A 19,898-nucleotide genomic window follows, 5' to 3' on the forward strand; every position below is an offset into this window, starting at 1 on the left:
TTGCCTATCTCCACGTCACTCAGTTGTTCTTCTGGGGTTTTACCTTGTTCCTTTATCTGGAACATATTCCTCTGTCGTGTCATTTTGTCTAAACTTCTATTTGTATTTTTATGTATGTGGAAGGTTAGTTGTGTTTCTCAGCCATGGAGAAGTGACCCTCAGTAGGGGATGTCCTGTGTATCCCAGCAGTACACTCCCCTCTCGTCACCTGGTGGCCAGGGACCAGCTGGTCCCAGGGTGGGTCCAGACCTGTGTTTTTGGACTCAGTTCCGCAGGCTATGTGACTGTTTTTCTTGCTTCTGGTGTCTGCCCCCCCGGTGGGTGAGGCTGGTCTAGAGGCTTGTGCAGGCTTCCTGGTGGGAGGTGCCAGTGCCTGCCCACTGGTGGGTAGAATTGGGTCTTGGCCATCTGGTGGGCAGGGCTGTGTCAAGGAGCGTGTTTAGAGGTGGCTGTGTGCTCAGGAAGTCTTTAAGCAGCCTGTCTGTTGATGGGTGGGACTGTGTTCCTGCCCCGTTGGTTGTTTGGCAGAGGTGTGCCGGCACTGGAGCCTGCAGGCTGTTGGCCGGGGTCAGGTCTTGGTGCTAATGGCCCAAGCAAGATGTCAGCCTTCAGATGAGTAATCCCGATACGTTCGCCGCCAGCTTTTATGTCCCAAGAAAGAGCCACAGCCACCCCCTGCATCCCCAGGAGACCCTCCAAGACCAGCAGGTAGGTCTGGCCAAGGCTCCTATGAAGTCACTGCTTTTGCCCTGGGTCCCAGTGCACACAAGGCCTTGTGTGTGTCCTCTAAGAGTGGATCTCTGTTTCCCCCAGTCCTGTGGAGCTCCTGCGATCAAGCCCCACTGACCTTCAAAGCCAAATGTTCTGGGGTCTCCTCCTCTCGATGCCAGACCCCCAAGCTGGGGAGCCTGACATGGGGCTCAGAACTCTCTCTTGTTCCCGTGGGAGAACTTCTGTGATATAATTATTCTCCAGTTTGTGGGTTGCCCACCTGGGGGTATGGAATTTGATTATATCTCGAGTGTGCCCCTACTACCATCTTGTTGTGGTTCCTTCTTTGTCTCTGGATGTAGAATATGTCTTTTTGGTAGGTTCCAGTCTTTTCTACTGATGGCTCTTCAGCAGTTAGTTGTGATTTTGGTGTGCTCGTGGGAGGAGGTGAGCTCAAGGTCTTCTACTCTGCCACCTTGTCCCGACCAACAGCATGTATTTCTTATTCCACATTTATTACACCTATTTTTCCTGTGACCCTGGAAGTGATCACTCAAGAAACATGCTATTTTCAAAATATCCAAACTTAGATAAAGGTTGGCCACACTTGGATAAGAGGTTCATGGAAAATTTGTTGTGCTAAGCCCTTGAGCTCGTACTGTAGACCCAACTCAACTATGAAATTTGAGTTCACAGGCAACATGCGTGGGCATCTTGTACCTGACTTGAGTGGCCCAGCTCCAAGATAGTCACTCATCGGCCATTCAGCATTCACTGAGCATCTCCTTGCGCCAGGCGCTGGTTAGGTTCAGAGGACACATACATGAAGAAGACTTGGTCCCTGCCCCTAAAAAGTTCACAGTCGAATATTGGAATCAAGGGGACAGTGATCCTTTCACAGAAATCAAAGGGCCTTCCTCCCCTGCTCTGGCTTGGCTTGACTAAGAACTTCTGGAAAGTTCCATCAAATGGGAAACCTCTTGACCTCCCTGAGTGCCTTGATCACCGAGCTCTCCTCTGGTGACAGCAGTTTGTTTTTGGTAATTAGCTCACGTCTTCTGTGAGAAACCTGATTCCCACCGCTCCTTTTGCCTTGTCTGGGAACCAACCGCACAGGCAGGTGGAGTCTTGCTGTGAACTGCAGTTACGCTGGGAATCAGAATGTGGTGTGGTCGGCACTGAGATGGTGCCTCCAGGGCTTTCTGAGTACCTTTATGGAGAGAGTGTCTGGGTAAATATTTTCATCCCTCTTATCGTATTCTCTATTAGTTTTATTTCCTCTCTTAAATTAAATGCAGCCACAATCCTGAACACCAACTTTGGAATGCGGTTTTGTTGCACAAATGGCCCGATTTGTTCAGCCACGGCAGTGATTTGGCTCAGAGAGTTTTGTTGTTTGGACCTTTGGATTGTTTAGGAAACATCCTGCTTTGGTTCCAGATGGATCTCCATCCTCTCCAGTTTAAATCCCAGTCTTCCTGCCACTGAGCTAAGTCAGGAGAGACTGCAGCCTGGCGTCAGGACCCTCGGCTCGCCCGCATTCCACTGCCATTAAGCCACCCTGGGGACATCCCTCTTTGCCTTAGAAAATCCTTCGGGCATCCACAGATCCCCATCCTTAGCCCTGAGGAAGAATTAGCCATGACACGACATGTAGTCGGCTCTCTGAATCTGCAGGTGGAAAATCCGAGGATACGGCAGGCCGACGGCAACTGTTGTCCAGCACAATTTTGTATAAGGGACTTGAGCATCCGCCGATTTTAGTGGGGCACCTGGAGCCAGTCCCCGAGGATACTGGGGAGGACTGCGTAGCTCCTGGGTAGCAGGAATCGGCCTTCTGGTTGTAACCACGGTTAGCAATTGAGCAGAATCTCGGGCCTTTCACTTTTCCCTGTGGATGTCTGAGGAGAAGGCGATTCTTGATTGAACTGGAAAACAGACAGAAGCATTCCCTATTGTTGTTCCTTTCAGTCTCCATGAGCTGTGCCGGGACATCTGTGCCTTGACTGTGACCCATTTCCAGCCAGGCTCGGTGGGGCCGATGGGCCTAGCCAACTTGCCCCCATGTCAGTGTAACAAAAGAGGCTGGTCTGCGTCACCCGCACCACTTCATGGAATTCTCTACACCCCGCCCCCTCAGCTTATGTACACCCAGCTGAGCTCCCCATGCAGTGACGCGGGCCACACGTTCCCTCCTGTAAACTCCTCTAGACACCAGAAGGTGGGAGGAAGGACTCAGAGCGCCCCCAGAGCACCCCCAGTGTGTGAGCTTCTTGCAGCTGTTGATTGTGACCAAAGACACTGAGGCACCACCCTGAAGCCCACCCTGAAATGTCGCACTGTCTGCCTCTCTCCTCCATCGAGGCCCAACCGGCCCCTTCCCTTCTCTCCCCAGATCTCCAGGACTTCAAGTTAGACGTGCAGCACGTCATTGAAGTGGATGAGGGGAACACGGCGGTCATCGCCTGTCACCTTCCTGAGAGCCACCCCAAAGCCCAAGTCCGATACAGCGTCAAACACGAGTGGCTGGAGGCCTCCAGAGGTGAGCCCAGCGGCCGGGGCCAGGAGGGAAGCTGGCCGTCTCTGCAGCGCTTCCCAAACCCCGGTCGCCACGCCGGCAGCCCCTCCCCGTGCTCGTCAGCTGTCTTCTGCCCTGACATTTAGCCCTGCGGGATCCTGAAGGGATTGGCCTCCGTTGTGGAGGTCCCGTGAACCTGTCGCGAGGAGTCTCTTCATCCTTTGAGGCCCTGGCAGATGCTGCTGAGCTGCTGCCATCAGATGAGGGCTGAGACTCTCCCTGTGCAAGCTCCCCGCCACCAGGCACACACAGGAGGGCTGCCTGACATACCAGACATTCCTGGAGCTGTGGGGTTCCCTGTTGGGAGACGGGGCTCTTCCCCCGCACAGCAGAGCTGGTAACGCAACCTCTCAACAGTCACAGCTTCCTGCTAAGTGGACATGACAGCTGGTCCAGCGGCGACCAAGCTTTCGTCCACAGAGTGCCAGCAGGGAGAGAAGCTCTCTCTCAAGGCCAAGTCAGCTTCTTTCCACAACTGACCTGCACCCAAGGCCAAGTAGACCCTATGGCTGGACCCGACACTTCAAAATGTGTCCCTTTTTAAATGTCCTAGAGATTTTAAAATATCTTTGTTAACTTTCTGGTTATGAAAGGGGAGTATATGTTTACTATAGAAAATACAAAAAACTTTTTTTTTAAGGGCAAAAAGCCTAATCCTGCCACTCAGAAATAACCGAAGACTGAGGAGAGTATGAATGTCTATTGTCCCTAGCAGAAGCCTGGCAGTAGCCCCTAGAGAAGGCCTGCCCATCCCACAAGAGTCAAGGGCTTTTTTCCTTTCCATCTGGCATTTGCCTTAAGCAGCTCACACCTGGGGCGGCCCAGTGACAGGCAGGTACCAGACTCAATGAGCCTAGACTGCAGGGACATCCAGATTGCCAAGGGCAGGCCACCAGGAAGCTCAAAGCTGATGACCAGCGCTTTGCCTGCCAGGAAGCTAAACACCAACCCGGTCACCAAGTGTACTGTGAGTCGCTGTGAATCTGTCTCCTGTGGAAAGAAGCTGAACTCAGCCCTGGGACCCCACCCCCATGGCACCCCTGGTCCAGAAGCAGACAGAGCCTAGCAGGCCAGCGATGCAGGGGGAAGGGCTTCAGTGGTATTCATGGAGAGGGTGGGGCTTGGGGCTTAGAATATCCCTCCCTGGCTGCAGAAATTCAACAGTGAGATGGCTCAGAGCTGTGACCATGACAGAGACTGATGGGAAATTCTAAAGTCAATTCCCTCCTTCCTGGTGGCTTGCAGGAATGATCAGCTCATCTCCCATTGTGCAGCACGGGCCTCTCAGTCCTTACAAATGGCTCTGAGGCAGCACACGTCATGCTGTTTTACAAATGAGGAAACAGGATCTGAGAGGTTAATGGACTTGCCCAGGATCACACAGTTAGTATGCGGCAGATCCAGAGCTGGCGTCCAGGTCTGGCAGATCCCAAATCCTGCCTCCTTGCCATGGCACCCAGGCCCCCTTAAAAGTTATAAAATGCTCTTCCACAGACCCATGTATGAACTTGGGATGGTGGTGGGGTGTCAGCCAGCCAGTGTGTTAGCTGGTTGGTTAGTGTCACTCCCGACACTTCCGCCCCACTAGGTGTGAGGTTTTATGGGGAGAATAGCATTTTCAGTTTGGGCGTGTTGGAGTTCAGGTATACGACTTCTGACGTGGGCCCTACCTGCCCCGATCCTTGGCGGGAGCTGCTGAGTGCAGTGTTCTGGGCCCACATTCATCCCTGTCCTCTCTTCAGATAACTACCTGATCATGCCGTCGGGGAACCTGCAGATCGTGAACGCCAGCCAGGAGGACGAGGGGATGTACAAGTGCGCTGCCTACAACCCAGTGACCCAGGAAGTGAAAACCTCGGGCACCAGTGACAGGCTGCGCGTGCGCCGTAAGGGGAGGGTCTCATTGACGGAGGGGGGCTGGGGCCGGAGGGGCATGCGGCATGTGTTGTGTTGATGCTACTGCTGCACTGCTGTCTCACTTCTTCCTCGTGATAGCTCTCTGCAGGAGGACCTTGGGGAGCCCAAGGGAATTAGTATCTTGCCCCACTTGGCATAGGTCATAAGCCCCTGAAGAGCTGTTTGATTCCAAATCCACAGTCTCCAGGCTACCGCCTGGGGCTGGGCCACCTGAGGCAGGGCGGAGGGGATCCTCTGCGCCCAGTCCTGGTCCTACACGCTGTCCTTCCTCTCCTTGCCCCTCCAGGCTCCACTGCTGAGGCTGCCCGCATCATCTACCCGCCAGAGGCCCAGACCATCGTCGTCACCAAAGGCCAGAGTCTCATCCTGGAGTGTGTGGCCGGTGGGATCCCACCCCCGAGGGTCACGTGGGCCAAGGATGGGTCCAGTGTTGCCAGCTACAACAAGACACGTTTCCTGCTGAGCAACCTCCTCATCGACACCACCAGTGACGAGGACTCCGGGACCTACCGCTGCATGGCTGACAACGGGGTTGGGGATCCCGGGGCCGCGGTCATCCTCTACAACGTCCAGGTGTTCGGTGAGTGTCTTCTGTAGTCCTTCTTCTCCTGGGCCTTCTCTTATCTGCACGGCCTCTCTAGAAGCTCAGAAGCTGAGGCTCAGACAGGGTCACGTGCCTTGTGAGAGGTCACGTGCCAAGTGAGTGATGGAGGAGAACTGAGAGAGTAGGAGGCCTTGGATCCCAGGGGCCAGGGTGTAGGGGCCCGGTAGCCCTTCCCTGTCAAGACTCTGATGGAGGAGACATGGGACCTTTTCTCTCCTCTACCAACGTCATGGGGAAGGAGGGAGCCTTGCCCAACAGCAGTCCCCTCCCCAGCCTGTCTGGGCCTGGACGGAAGGGCTCAGCCTTTCTTACCTCTGCTCTGGTTTCCTGGCAGAACCCCCCGAGGTCACCATGGAGCTGTCCCAGCTGGTCATCCCTTGGGGCCAGAGCGCCAAGCTCACCTGTGAGGTGCGAGGGAACCCCCCGCCCTCCGTGCTGTGGCTAAGGAACGCCGTGCCCCTCACCTCCAGCCAGCGCCTCCGACTGTCCCGTAGGGCCCTGCGGGTGGTCAGTGTAGGGCCCGAGGATGAAGGCGTCTACCAGTGCATGGCCGAGAATGAAGTCGGGAGCGCCCACGCTGTGGTCCAGCTGAGGACCGCCAGGCCGGGTGAGTGCAGCCCAAGGGTCTGAGATTCCAGCTGAACGTTTATAGAACCCTTTTCTCAAATGGAATCCAGCTTAAAACCCCAGTATATAAAATAAGTAAAAGTGGCTTTTAGTTGTAAGTTTAAATTTACATTGACTTCCTAATAAGTCAGAAGTGCAGATTTTCAGTAGTGCAGATGACCCATTTAAATACCGTATTTAAAAAAAAAAAAAACTTTTAAATTAGTTTGCAGAACCTGTGGTTTCCGAGAGTTCCGTGGAACCCAGCTGGACAGCCACTGGTCTAGTACAAAGGAAAGCACCTCTGTCTTTCTTAGTTTGATTCCTTTCAGTTGACATCTACATGGATTGAGCAGTTGCTATTTGCTCAGCACTGGGCTAGGCAATGAGGGGGATGCAGAGACCCTACCTTTCCTAGGGAGGAAATAAAACTTACCGAAGAATCAACTGGAGAAAAATACAGCCAGGAGTAATGCTGACTCATCTGTATCAGGAGCCGACCTCCTGCGCAGGAGGTCGGGCAGCAGAAACTAGTGTTGGCGGAGTCTGTGGATGCTTCCTGAAGGAGGAGCGACCCCTCCTGCCTCTGAGAGTCTCAGACGTATTTACATTCACAGTTCACACCTCCAGGTCCCCGCAGTGGAGCAGGGAGAGGCCCACACTGTCCCATGGTGTGGATCCCCCAGTGAAGGGGACACGTCCCCACACCCACACAGAATGTGAGAAAAAGGACGCAGGCTCCTGCACCTCAGGAGCAAATTGAGATGGTTCGCTCAGACGCACCTGGTGCAGACACAGGAAAACAAGCCGGCGGCGAGAAGCCCGGGCAGGGGCGTCCGGCTGCCTTTCCCTCCTGGCCAGGCTGGGGCACAGCCCTCTACCCCCACGGAGCCCGGCTGTGTGTCCAGTGGGCTGATGGTCACTTCACGTCCTGAGCCAGGGGCTCTTCCTGCCCTGGCAGCCCTTCCCTCTGACTTCTCCCTGTTTTCTCCATGGAGACAACAGCTCAGCAGGTGGCCAGGGGACTAGGGGCTCTTCCTTACCTTCTCCTTCCGGCTCTGTCCTCCAGGCACCACCCTGAGGCCATGGCGGGATGCTAAGCCGGCCACTGCCACACCTCCTGTGCCCCCGCCCGGACCCGGAAGCCCTGCCCAGATGCCGAAGGGCCACCCAGGGGCCCTGAGGCCGCTGGCGTCGGCGCAGCCAGCGCCCTGGCCGTGCCTGGGAGAGCAGGGGCAGGCGGCCCCCGCCGAGGCTCCTGTCATCCTCAGCTCGCCCCGCACCTCCAAGACTGACTCGTACGAGCTGGTGTGGCGGCCTCGGCACGAGGGCAGCGGCTGGGCACCGATCCTCTACTATGTGGTGAAACACCGCAAGGTATGGTGTCTGGCGTTACGCCTGCCTCTCGCTGAGGCTGGGCAGGGGCCTCCGCCCGCTGGCCATCTCCCCTTGAGCTCCTGAAGCCTGGATGAGTCGTAGCTGCTGCTGATCGTGACCTTCTGATCCCTCCGGCGTGCTTTCCCACCACCTCCCAGGAAGCTGGTTGTGAGATGGGCATCTGGGGCCCTAAGAGGCCCGGGAAGAAGCCGTGGGTGTGCTTCCAGGTCTGAGCCTCGCACACCAGCCTCTAGTCCCGAGGAGAGTTCGTAGGCTCCCTAATGACCACCCCAGTCCTCCCCTCTGCCGTTTGTTGTTGATGTTTTGTTTTGTTTTGAATCTAAGCTCTGCTGGTGCCTACCTGCAGGAACCCGGGCGTGGCAAGCTAGCTTCAGAGCCAGGAAAACAAATATCTGTGAGCAGGTGTTTTCTCTGAGGGCTACCAAATACCGCCTCAGTTCTCAGGATTCCTCCTGGCTCAGCTCTGACAAGCAGGCCTTTGAACTAAAAGTACATCGTGTTGTTCAGACCTCAGCTGTTTCTCCTTGGCAGGAGGAGGTCTGTCCAGGTGGATGTGTTGGGAGCTCTCAGGGAGGGATCCGGGGACAGAGCTGGGCCGGCCCACCTTCTTAGACACTCTGCCCTCCGAGACAGGACGCAGCCCCTGGGCTGCCACCCACCCCGACCCCCCGCAACCCCCGTTCAAGGCTGCACTCTCACCTGCTGTGACCCCTCAGGGGAGAAGGACATGAAATTCCCCTTAAGAAAATATCCTTGAAAACATTTCTGTTTATCCCAGGTGCATGCTGTTCTTTTCCTAAGGCCATTAGACAGTAGAAAGTTATTCTTAATGGATTTTTAAAATCTTATTTGATAAGTAATAGTGTATCATAAATGCCAGGTTTTATTATGCATCTCTTTAGTTGTTGCTAACAAAAGTACCATGTGCACTTGGTAGAAAATACGGAAAATATAGGAATGCGGAACGAAAAGCATTTATCAACTTGCCTCCGTCTCCAAAAAGAAACAAAACCAGCGAAACTCAGTGAAAGGTGCCGCCTGTGCAGAAGCTGTGCCCCTGCTCCGGACCCCGACAGCCCCGTTGTTCTGGTCTTCCCCTTAACACGCTCTCCGAGGAGACCTCCGTCCAGGACAGGTCCACAGAGGCACCTAAGGCAAAGCCGCCTCCTAGGTGGGGGTCGAGAGGGGGCAGTTTCTAATTAACCCTCGGCCTGCTGGCCTCTTCATAGGCAGCCAGCAAAGGGGGTGGATGAGTTTTTAACAAAAAGCCGTGTTGTTCAACCCAGGTTATGGGCAGGGCTGGTCCTAATCCTCACTTCCCCGTGTAACTGGACACCTCCATCTGCAGAGTTGGAGACAAAGATCAGGGCGGGCCAAATGCTCGTGGTCCCCAGGAGGCAGGAACCAACATGAGAGCAAGAATAATATTTTTCGGGCCAATAGGTGGCCATGAAACGGCCTCACCAAGAGGCAGGCTGGCAAAGGCCACACGAGGTGATCCGGAAACGCCAGGCTGAGGCCGCATTCACCCTCTCAGTATGCGTGACAGTGACTAATTACCGTTCCATTTCTTATTTTCATTTCTGAGCCCAGTGGAAGTGAGGCCAGCGCTAGGAGGCAGAGGGAGAAAAGGGGCACAGGGGAAGTGAGACGATGGTGCCCCGCTGGGTCTGGCTTCTGTTCGCCTCTGGCCCGTGGGGCACTTGGAGCTGTTAGGTGGACGTTGCCAAGGCACAATTATGTCTTGAAAGCAGTTTCATTCTTGAGGGACTAACGTGTCTTCGAGATCATCACACAAGAAAGGATTTTGAAAGCAAAATTCAGCATTTGGGTTGTGTTTTTTCAGCCCCTCCCCTCTTGCTGGAGACTGGGAGTCAATTCAACTCATTTTCACTCTTTCACATGCATGAAGCCAGCTTTCATTTCCTGGTGCATCTGCAGACCCTGGGCTACTGTGTTTGGGTTTCCAGCACCACTGGGGATTCTCAGTTTGTAAAAAGTTCTCCCTTTGGAACAAGTCCTGGAAGCCTGACATGAATGAGCCCAGACCATCCCTGTCCCTTGAATAGTAGGTTTTGTTCTATTTTGAAATATTCTGCTTGGGGATAAGAGCTTTTCCTACCAGCTGTTTAATTCCTTCAGCAAACCACAGCTTCAGGCCCCAGCAGGCTCGCGGAGATGTGCACAGTTAGCAGTGAAGTCTGTGTCCTGAAAGGTGGGTGGGTGAGATGAAGCAACCTCTCAGCAACGCCTGTCCGGAAGCCTGGAACTCCTTTTTTTTTTTTTTTTCTTTAAAGAGCCAGGAATTTGAAGCCATTAAAGATTAATCTCTAATGGTTACAGTTCATCCACGGCTTTTAAGTTCTAAGCAAGGCCTGAGGGCAGGAGCAGAAAAAGGAGGATGAAATCCTCACCGAGCGGAGGAAGAGGGGGCGCGGCATGTCCTTGTTGGGAACCTACTGTGTGCCAGCTTCAGCATTCGACACGTCACGTGAATCGTCGGATTTAAACTTCAGAGTAACCTGAGAGGTTTTATTTGCTTCATTTTAGAAAAGAAAAGCTTAGGGATCAGAAAGATTAGGGAACTTGCTCAGGGTTACACAGCTGGTAACCTGTGTGTGGTAAGAGACACAACCCAGATTTGAACCCAGGATTTTCTGGCTCCCAGACTTCCTTTCTAGGGTAGGTTACGATGATGAGTTTGATCTCCGGAGTCAAGTCAGGGTTTCTGTGCTCACTGGCAATGTGGTCTTAGACAAATTACTCATCTCTCTAAACCTCAGTCTCCGTGTTTGTGAGGTGGGAACAGTATTAACACCCATCTCTTGGGCTGTTGTCGTGGAGGCGTGTTCTGGTGCATACAACGTGCTTAGTCAGCACTTAGTAAGCGCTCAAAAAACATGGCCATTTCTATGATGCTGCTGCTTTTATCATCCTCATCATCAGCTCATTAGAATATAAACTAAAGGTACTGTGTTTGTTTGGTTTAATTAGATCGAGGAGAAAGAAAGTTAAATAGGAGGTTTTTACACTTGATCTTAGCCAAAAGGCCGGGAAGCGATAGGGAGGTTTTTAGAAAGAGAGAGAAGGTCTTTGGAGAAACTCTCAGCAATGTCGGCTGGGCATTTTGACCCTCCCTACAGAGTTTTGATGAGATCATTAGATGAGGGGTCAGGGAGTCCCAGCAAGGATGGATGTCCCAGAGCCAGCAGGAACGGTCTGCCTTCTGTAGGGCCACCTTTCCCCCAACCTGGCCCATTTTCCCTACCTTTCTTCTGTCCTCTTGGGCTCAGTTCTGCTTTCCTTGCAACCTACAGCCCACCTGTAGCTCCAGGCCAAGATGCCGGTCCTTATACCAGCCACCTTCTCCAGCAGGTCACAAACTCCTCTGACGACTGGACCATCTCTGGCATTCCAGCCAGCCAGCACCGCCTGACCCTCACCAGACTCGACCCTGGGAGCTTGTATGAAGTAGAGATGGCAGCCTACAACTGTGCAGGCGAAGGCCAGACGGCCATGGTCACCTTCCGAACTGGTAAGGGTCCAACGTTGCCCCCAGCTTGGGGCTTCCATGGGCCTGAGCGGTCCTACCAGGCCAGGTGGGCGTCCTGCTCACCTTGCCCCAGCTTTTCACCTTGAACTTCATCTTCCTTTCAGCTCCTGCCTCCCTCTGGTCTGCATGCCTAGGCTGAGGTCCCACCTCGTATCAGGACAGGCACCAGCTGGCCTCTGGCCTCCCTTTGCCCCTTTCACACTCGGGGGCCACGTGCAATCTCACGACTGTCGGGCAGAGCTGGAACTCAGACCACACTTCCAATGTCCTCTATTATTTCCATGGTCTTGTCAGACCCCCTGGCAGAGCTTCAGGCGGAAAGGACTGTGTGGAAAGAGAGACCTAATGCACACTCCCTCTCGTGCTGATCTCAACCCATTTCTACCCAGGACGGCGACCCAAACCTGAAATCGTGGCCAGCAAAGAGCAGCAGATCCAGAGAGATGACCCTGGAGCCAGCCCCCAGAGCAGCAGCCAGCCGGACCACGGCCGCCTGTCCCGTAAGCCCCCGGCAGCCCCGAGGGCGGGAGTGACGAGCAGTCAGAACTGGAACCAGGTCCACCGCCTCAGAAGGCTCACTGCTGCAGGTTGAATGCGGTCTTGAGTCCCGGAGTCCTTGTGACATTTTCCTGGCCTCTCCCCAGTTAACCACAGCGAGGCGATATGGATTGGAGCTTTTCAAGGGCTCCTCCCAGGACGAGAGTGACCTAGAGAGCCCTAGGGAGATCTGACGCGGCCACCAGGGCGTGAGGGCTGTGGGGTGAAGCTGGCCCCCATCAGGAACAGGCCAGGTCTAGTCACATTGCAACCATCTTCTCATCACGTCCTTTCCTCCCACTTCCTTCCTCCCTTGGGTATGGTCTCCTGCAGCCCCAGAAGCTCCAGACAGGCCCACTATCTCCATGGCCTCTGAGACCTCAGTGTATGTGACCTGGATTCCGCGTGGGAACGGCGGCTTCCCCATCCAGTCCTTCCGAGTGGAGTACAAGAAGCTGAAGAAAGTGGGGGACTGGATTCTGGCCACCAGTGCCATCCCTCCCTCCCGGCTCTCGGTGGAGATCACAGGCCTAGAGAAAGGTAGGGCCCTGGCCACTGCCCTCCCTGGTCCCCTGGAGGAGAAGGGAAGCTTTGGGGGGGTCTTCTCTCTGCTTGTCGTCCACCCACCACCAGGCTCCTGTGGCCACTCTTGGTTGTGTTACCTCAGTCCCACAAGGCCTTCCTTCTCCCTCCCTCTCTCCATAATTGGTCCCAAGCCACCTCCTGTGTGGTGCGTTCTTTTTTTTTTAAACTTTTTATTTTATATTGGAGTAGAGTTGATTAACAATGGTTTGTTAGTTTCAGGTGTACAGCACAGTTATATCCTTTTTCAGATTCTGTTCCCGTTCAGGTTACATAATATTTTTTTTAAAACTTTTTATTTTATATTGGAGTATAGCCAATTAACAATGTAGTGATAGTTTCAGGTGCACAGCAAAGTGACTCAGCCATACATATACATCTTTCCATTCTCCCTCAGACTCCCCTCCCATCCAGGCTGCCACATACCATTGAGCCGAGTTCCCTGTGCTATACAGTAGGTCCTTGTTGGTTATCCATTTTAAATACAGCAGTGTGTACACGTCAATCCCAAACTCCCTAACTATCCCTCCCCCGCCCCACCCTTCCCCCCCTTGTCAGTCTGTTTCTGTTTTGTAAGTAAGTTCATTTGTATCTTTTTTTTTTTTTTTCTTTAGATTCCACATATAAGGGATACCATATGATATTTGTCTTTCTCTGACTTAACTTCACTCAGTATGGCAATCTCTAGGTCCATCCATGTTGGGGCAAATGGCATTATTTCATTCTTTTTTATGGCTGAGTAATATTCCATTGTATATAAATAGCACATCTTCTTTATCCATTCCTCTGTCAATGGACATTTAGATTGCTTCCACATCTTGGCTATTGTAACCAGTGTTGCAGTGAACATTGGGGTGCATGTATCCTTTCGGACCATGGTTTTCTCTGGATATATGCCCAGGAGTGGGATTGCAGGATCATATGGTATAGCTCTATTTTTAGTTTTTTAAGGAACCTCCATACTGTTCTCCGTAGCAGTTATACCAATTTATATTCCCACCAACAGTGCAAGAGGGTTCCCTTTTCTCTGTGTGGCTCCTTTCTAATGAGGGTAGGAGTGCTTAAGTCCTTTGGGGCTTGCTTTTGGGGAAGGGCTGCCCAAAAGATCCCTCCAGGTCCTGAGCCTGGATGGGCTGAAGGGGAGGGAGATGGTGTCTCCCAGCCCCCAGGTTCAGTGAGTGTCTCTCCCCAGGCACCTCCTACAAGTTCCGAGTCCGGGCTCTGAACATGCTGGGGGAGAGCGAGCCCAGCGCCCCCTCCCGGCCCTATGCTGTGTCAGGCTACAGCGGCCGTGTGTACGAGAGGCCCGTGGCAGGCCCTTACATCACCTTCACCGATGCCGTCAACGAGACTACCATCATGCTCAAGTGGATGGTAAGTGGCCTGGTGCAGCCAGCAGCGGAAGACGGCGCTGAGCTCCATGTTAGGTGGGAGCTGGACGCTGCAGCCCGGGCAGGAAGGAATCACCTTTCTCCCTTGGCTCATCCTAGGCTGCTACCCCTTTAAGTGTTCCTCCACCTTCGTACCTGGGAATTGGGCCAGAGGGACTCAACCTCACAATACCCGGGAAACTTCAGACGGGACTTAAGTCTTTGAAGAAATGACCATTTGTTTCTTGTCTCCAAAAGTTAGGGACTCCTAGGCTAAATAAAATAATGAATGATCGCTACAGCACTGTCCAGAGAGCCTTGGTGAGATCATCAGAAATGTTTGTCAGGGTATCCAGTGAATTTTTTACTAATTTTTATTGGAGTATGGTTGCTTTACAACGTTGTGTTAGCCTCCACTGCACAACAAAACGAATCAGCCATACACACAAAGATATCCCCTCCCTTTTGGACTTCCCTCCCATTTAGGTTACCACACTGCATTAGGGTAGAGTTCCCTATGCTATACAATATGTTCCCATCAGTTGTCTATTTTATACATAGTATCAATAATGTATATGTGTCAGTCCCAATCTCCCAATTCCTCCCTCCCACCCCTTTCCCCCGTGGTATCCATACATTTGTTCTCTACATCTATGTCTCTATTTCTATTGAGAATCAGCCATTCTGACCAGTGTAAGGTGATACCTCATTGTAGTTTTGATTTGCATTTCCCTAATAATTAGTGATGTTGAGCATCTTTTCATGTGTTTGTTGGCCATCTGTATGTCTCCTTTGGAGAAATGTCTATTTAGGTCTTCTGCCCATTTTTGGATGGGTTGTTTGTTTTTTTGATATTGAGCTGTATGAGCTGCTTGTATATTTTGGAGATTAATCCTTTGTCAGTTGCTTCGTTTGCAAATATTTTCTCCCATTTTGAGGGTTGTCTTTTGGTCTTGTTTATGGTTTCCTTTGCTGTTCAAAAGCTTTGAAGTTTCATTAGGTCCCATTTGTTTATTTTTGTTTTTATTTCCATTTCTCTAGGAGGTGGGTCAAAAAGGATCTTGCTGTGATTTATGTCATAGAGTGTTCTGCCTATATTTTCCTCTAAGAGTTTTATAGTGTCTGGTCTTACATTTAGGTTTTTAATCCATTTTGAGTTTATTTTTGTGTATGGTGTTAGGGAATGTTCTAATTTCATTCTCTTACATGTAGCTGTCCAGTTTTCCCAGCACCGCTTATTGAAGAGGCTGTCTTTTCTCCATTGTATATTCTTACCTCCTTTGTCATAGATTAGGTGAGCATAGGTGCATGGGTTTATCTCTGGGCTTTCTGTCCCGTTCCATTGATCTATATTTCTGTTTTTGTGCCAGTACTTGAATACCGTAGCTTTGTAGTATAGTCTGAAGTCAGGGAGCCTGATTCCTCCAGCTTCACTGTTCTTAAGATTGCTTTGGCTATTCGGGGTATTTTGTGTTTCCTAACAAATTGTAACATTTTTTGTTCTAGTTCTATAAAAAATGCCACTGGTAATTTGATAGGGATTGCGCTGAATCTCTAGATTGCTTTGGGTAGTATAGTCATTTTCACAATATTCTTCCAATCCAAGAACATGGTATATCTCTCCATCTGTTTATGTCATCTTTGATTTCTTGCATCAGTGTTTTATAGTTCTCTGAGTACAGGTCTTTTGCATCCTTAGGTAGGTTTCTTCCTAGGTATTTTATTCTTTTTGTTGCAGTGGTAAATGGGATTGTTTCCTTAATTTCTCTTTCTGCCTTTGCATTATTAGTGTATAGGAATGCAAGAGATTTCTGTGTATTAATTTTGTATCCTGCAACTTTACCAAATTCATTGATTAGCTCTAGTAGTTCTCTGGTGGCATCTTTAGGATTTTCTATGTATAGTATCATGTCATCTGCAAACAGTGACCGTTTTACTTCTTCTTTTCCAATTTGGATTCTTTTATTTCTTTTTCTTCTCTGATTGCCTTGGCTAGGACTTCCAAAACTATGTTGAATAATAGTGGCGAGAGTGGACACCCTTGTCTTGTTCCTGATCTTAGAGGAAATGCTTTCAACTTTTCACCATTGAGAATAATGTTTACTGTGGGATTGTCATATATGGCCTTTATTATGTTGAGGTAGGTTCCCTCTATACCCACTTTCTGGAGAGTTTTTTTAATCATAAATCAGTACTCAATTTTGTTGAAAGCCTTTTCTGCATCTATTGAGATGATCATATGGTTTTTATTCTTTAATTATGTGGTGTAGCACACTGATTGATTTGCATATATTGGAGAATCCTTGCATCCCTGGGATAAACCCCATTTGATCATGGTGTATGATCCTTTTAATGTGCTGTCAGATTCTGTTCACTAGTATTTTGTTGAGGATTTTTGCGTCTGTGTTCATGAGTGATACTGGCCTGTAGTTTTCTTGTTTTGTGATATCTTTGTCTGATTTGGTATCAGGATGGATGATGGTAGTCTCATAGAATGAGTTTGGGAGTGTTCCATCCTCTGCAATTTTCTGGAAGAGTTTGAGAAGGATAGTTGTTAACTCTTCCTTTAAATGTCTTACGGAATTCACCTGTGAAGCTATCTGGTCCTGAACTTTTGCTTGTTGGAAGGTTTTTAATCACAGTTTCAATTTTATTACTCGTGATTGGTCTGTTCATATTTTCTGTTTCTTCTTGGTTCAGTCTTGGAAGGTTATACCTTTCTAAGAATTTGTCCATTTCATCCAGGTTGTCCATTTTATTGGCATATAGTTGCTTGTAGTACTCTCTTATGATTCTTTGTATTTCTAAGGTGTCAGTTGTAACTTCTCCTTTTCATTTCTAATTTTACTGATTTGAGTCCTCTCCCTTTTTTTCTTGATGAGTCTGGCTAAAGGTTTATCAATTTTGTTTATCTTCTCAAAGAACCAGCTTCTAGTTTTATCGATCTTTGCTATTGTTTCCTTCACTTCTTTTTCATTTATTTCTGCTCTGATCTTTATGATTTCTTTCCTTCTACTAACTTTGGGTTTTGTTTGTTCTTCTTTCTCTAGTTGCTTTTAAGTGTAAGGTTAGGTTGTTTATTTGAGATGTTTCTTGTTTCTTGAGGTAAGACTGTATTGCTATAAACTTCCCTCTTAGAACAGCTTTTGCTGCATCCCATAGATTTTGGGTCATCGCCTTTTCATTGTCATTTGTTTCTAGGTAGTTTTTGATTTCCTCTTTGATTTCTTCAGTGATCTCTTGGTTATTTAGTAGCGTATTGTTTAGCCTCCATGTGTTTGTATTTTTTACAGTTTTTTTTCTTGTAATTGATTTCTAATCTCAGAGCATTGTGGTTGGAAAAAAGATGCTGACTATGATTTCAGTTTTCTTAAATTTACTGAGGCTTGATTGGTGACCCAAGATGTGATCTATCCTGGAGAATGTTCCATGAGCACTTGAGAAGAAAGTGTATTCTGCCACTTTCGGGTGGAATGTCCTATAAATATCAGTTAAGCCCATCTTGTCTAATGTGTCATTTAAAGCTTGTGTTTCCTTATTTATTTTCATTTTGTATGATCTGTCCATTGGTGTAAGTGGAGGGTTAAAGTCCCCCACTATTATTGTGTTACTGTCGATTTCTCCTTTTATGGCTGTTAGCATTTGCCTCATGTATTCAGGTGCTCCTATGTTGGGAGCATAGGTATTTACAATTGTTATATCTTCTTCTTGGATTGATCCTTTGATCATTATGTAGTGTCCTTCCTTATCTCTTGTAGTAGTCTTTATTTTAAAGTCTATCTTGTTTGACATGAGTATTACTACTCCAGCTTTTTTGATTCCCATTTGCATGGAATATCCTTTTCCATCCCCTCACTTTCAGTCTGTATGTGTCACTAGGTCTGAAGTGGGTCTCTTGCAGACAGCATATATATAGATCTTGTTTTTGTATCCATTCGGCCAGTCTGTCTTTTGGTTGGGGCATTTAATCCATTTACATTTCAGGTAATTATAGATATGTATGTTCCTATTACCATTTTCTTAATTGTTTTGGGTTTATTCTTGTAGGTCTTTTTCTTGTGTTTCCTTCCCAGAGAAGTTCCTTTAGCATTTGTTGTAGAGCTGGTTTGGTGGTGCTGAATTCTCTTAGCTTTTGCTTGTCTGTAAAGCTTTTGATTTCTCCATCGAATCTGAATGAGATCCTTGCTGGGTAGAGTAATCTTGGTTGTAGGTTTTTCCCTTTCATCACTTTAAATATGTCCTGCCATTCCCTTCTGGCCTGCAAATTTTCTGCTGAAAAATCAGCTCATAACTTTATGGGGATTCCCTTGTAGGTTATTTGTTGCTTTTCCCTCGCTGCTTTTAATATTTTTTCTTTGTATTTAATTTTTGTTAGTTTGATTAACATGTGTCTCGGTGTGTTTCTCCTTGGGTTTATCCTGTATGGAACTCTGTGCTTCCTAGACTTGGTTGACTATTTCTTCTCCCATGTTAGGGAAGTTTTCAAATATAATCTCTTCGAATATTTTCTCGGCCCTTTCCCTTCCTCGTCTTCTTCTGGGACCCCTATAATTCGAATGTTGGTGTGTTGGATGTTGTCCCAGAGCTCTCTTAGAGTGTCCTCAATTCTTCTCATTCTTTTTTCTTTCTTCTGTTCCTTGGCAGTTATCTCCACCATTGTATCTTCCAGCTCACTTATTCGTTCTTCTGCCTTGGTTATTCTGCTGTTGATTGCTTCATATGTATTTTTCATTTCAGTTATTGTGTGGTTCATCACTGTTTCTTCTTTAGTTCTTGCAGGTCCTTGTTAAATGTTTCTTGTATTTTCCCCATTCTGTTTCCTAGATCTTGGATCATCTTTATTATCATTGCTCTGAATTCTTTTTCAGACAGCTTGCCTATTTCCTCTTCATTTATTTGGTCTTGTGGGAGTTTACCTTGCTCCTTTGTCTGCAGAGTATTTCTCTGTCGTTTCATTTTGTCTAACCTACTTTGTTTATGGTCTTCTTTCTGCAGGCTGCAGGGTCGTAGTTCTTGTTTCTGTTGACTGCCCCCTGCTGGGTGAGGTTGGTCCAGGGGCTTGTGCAGGGTTCCTGGTGGGAGTACCTGGTGCCTGTGCTCTGTTGGGTGGAGTTGAGTCTTTTCCCTCTTGATGGGCAGGGCTGCATCAGATGGTACGTTTTGGGGTGTCTATGAACTTAGTACAACTTTAGGCAGCCTGTCTACTGATGGGTGGGCCTGTGTTCCTGTCTTGCTGGTTGTTTGGTGTGAGGTGTTTGGCACTGGAGCCTGCAGGCAGTTGTGTGGGGTCGTGTCTTGGTGTTGATATGGATACCTTCAGGAACGTGCACGCCAATTAATATTCCCTGGGCCCGGGAATTCTCTGGTGTTCCAGCGTCCTGGACTTTATGTCCCCACCCTGCAGGCCCAGGCCCAACCCCTGGTCGGGGTCTCCAGTGAGTTTTAAACTCTAGGCCAGGGTAAAGTTTCCATCCCCCAGTGGTTTTGATCACACGATGATTTCTCTGCTCCATTGTCAACTTGTTTCTTCTTTCTTCCCTGTAGTATATTCCAGCAAGTAACAACAACACCCCAATCCATGGCTTTTATATCTATTACCGACCCACGGACAGTGACAATGATAGTGACTACAAGAAGGATATGGTGGAAGGTGAGAAACACGTGTGTGAGATGGTTTCCTCTGTTGGCAAGGGGCTCTAGGAGCTGGTGAAAGTGGAAAACGTGGGCTGGCCTGCCCCACATCGTTGGCTCTTTCTGGACAAACTTGGGGTCATGGAGTTCATAAACCCACACGCTTCGTTCCATGGTGATGGGACAACAGGAACATGGTGGGCACCTAGAACATTGCCTCCAGTGGGGGCCAAGCAAGCCACATGCATAATCATCACGCTGACTCTCTCTCTGTCTTTCCCAGGGGATAGATACTGGCACTCCATCAGCCACCTGCAGCCGGAGACCTCCTATGACATTAAGATGCAGTGCTTCAACGAAGGAGGGGAGAGTGAGTTCAGCAACGTGATGATCTGTGAAACCAAAGGTGAT

General features: G+C 49.4%; 1 protein-coding gene across 4 annotated transcripts in view; it reads left to right on the forward strand.

Moving 5' to 3' along the window:
• Positions 1-19,898, forward strand: part of BOC (BOC cell adhesion associated, oncogene regulated) — a gene marked incomplete at both ends in the record, with an annotated part of 40,283 nt that overhangs the window by 14,590 nt on the left and 5,795 nt on the right. For 2 of the 4 annotated variants that reach the window (XM_082840205.1, XM_082840206.1), the window contains 11 exons: positions 3,107-3,253; positions 5,032-5,175; positions 5,493-5,786; positions 6,145-6,417; positions 7,486-7,793; positions 11,187-11,349; positions 11,757-11,867; positions 12,238-12,444; positions 13,679-13,860; positions 19,401-19,506; positions 19,771-19,893. In XM_082840205.1, the coding sequence (XP_082696331.1) occupies positions 3,107-3,253; positions 5,032-5,175; positions 5,493-5,786; positions 6,145-6,417; positions 7,486-7,793; positions 11,187-11,349; positions 11,757-11,867; positions 12,238-12,444; positions 13,679-13,860; positions 19,401-19,506; positions 19,771-19,893 (2,058 nt within the window). The remainder of the gene's footprint in view (positions 1-3,106; positions 3,254-5,031; positions 5,176-5,492; positions 5,787-6,144; positions 6,418-7,485; positions 7,794-11,186; positions 11,350-11,756; positions 11,868-12,237; positions 12,445-13,678; positions 13,861-19,400; positions 19,507-19,770; positions 19,894-19,898) is intronic. The other 2 variants (XM_082840207.1, XM_082840208.1) reach the window with 2 other exon arrangements.

The sequence above is a fragment of the Leucopleurus acutus genome, assembly GCF_964270905.1.
Source record: "Leucopleurus acutus genome assembly, chromosome: 5".
NCBI lineage: Eukaryota > Metazoa > Chordata > Mammalia > Artiodactyla > Delphinidae > Leucopleurus > Leucopleurus acutus.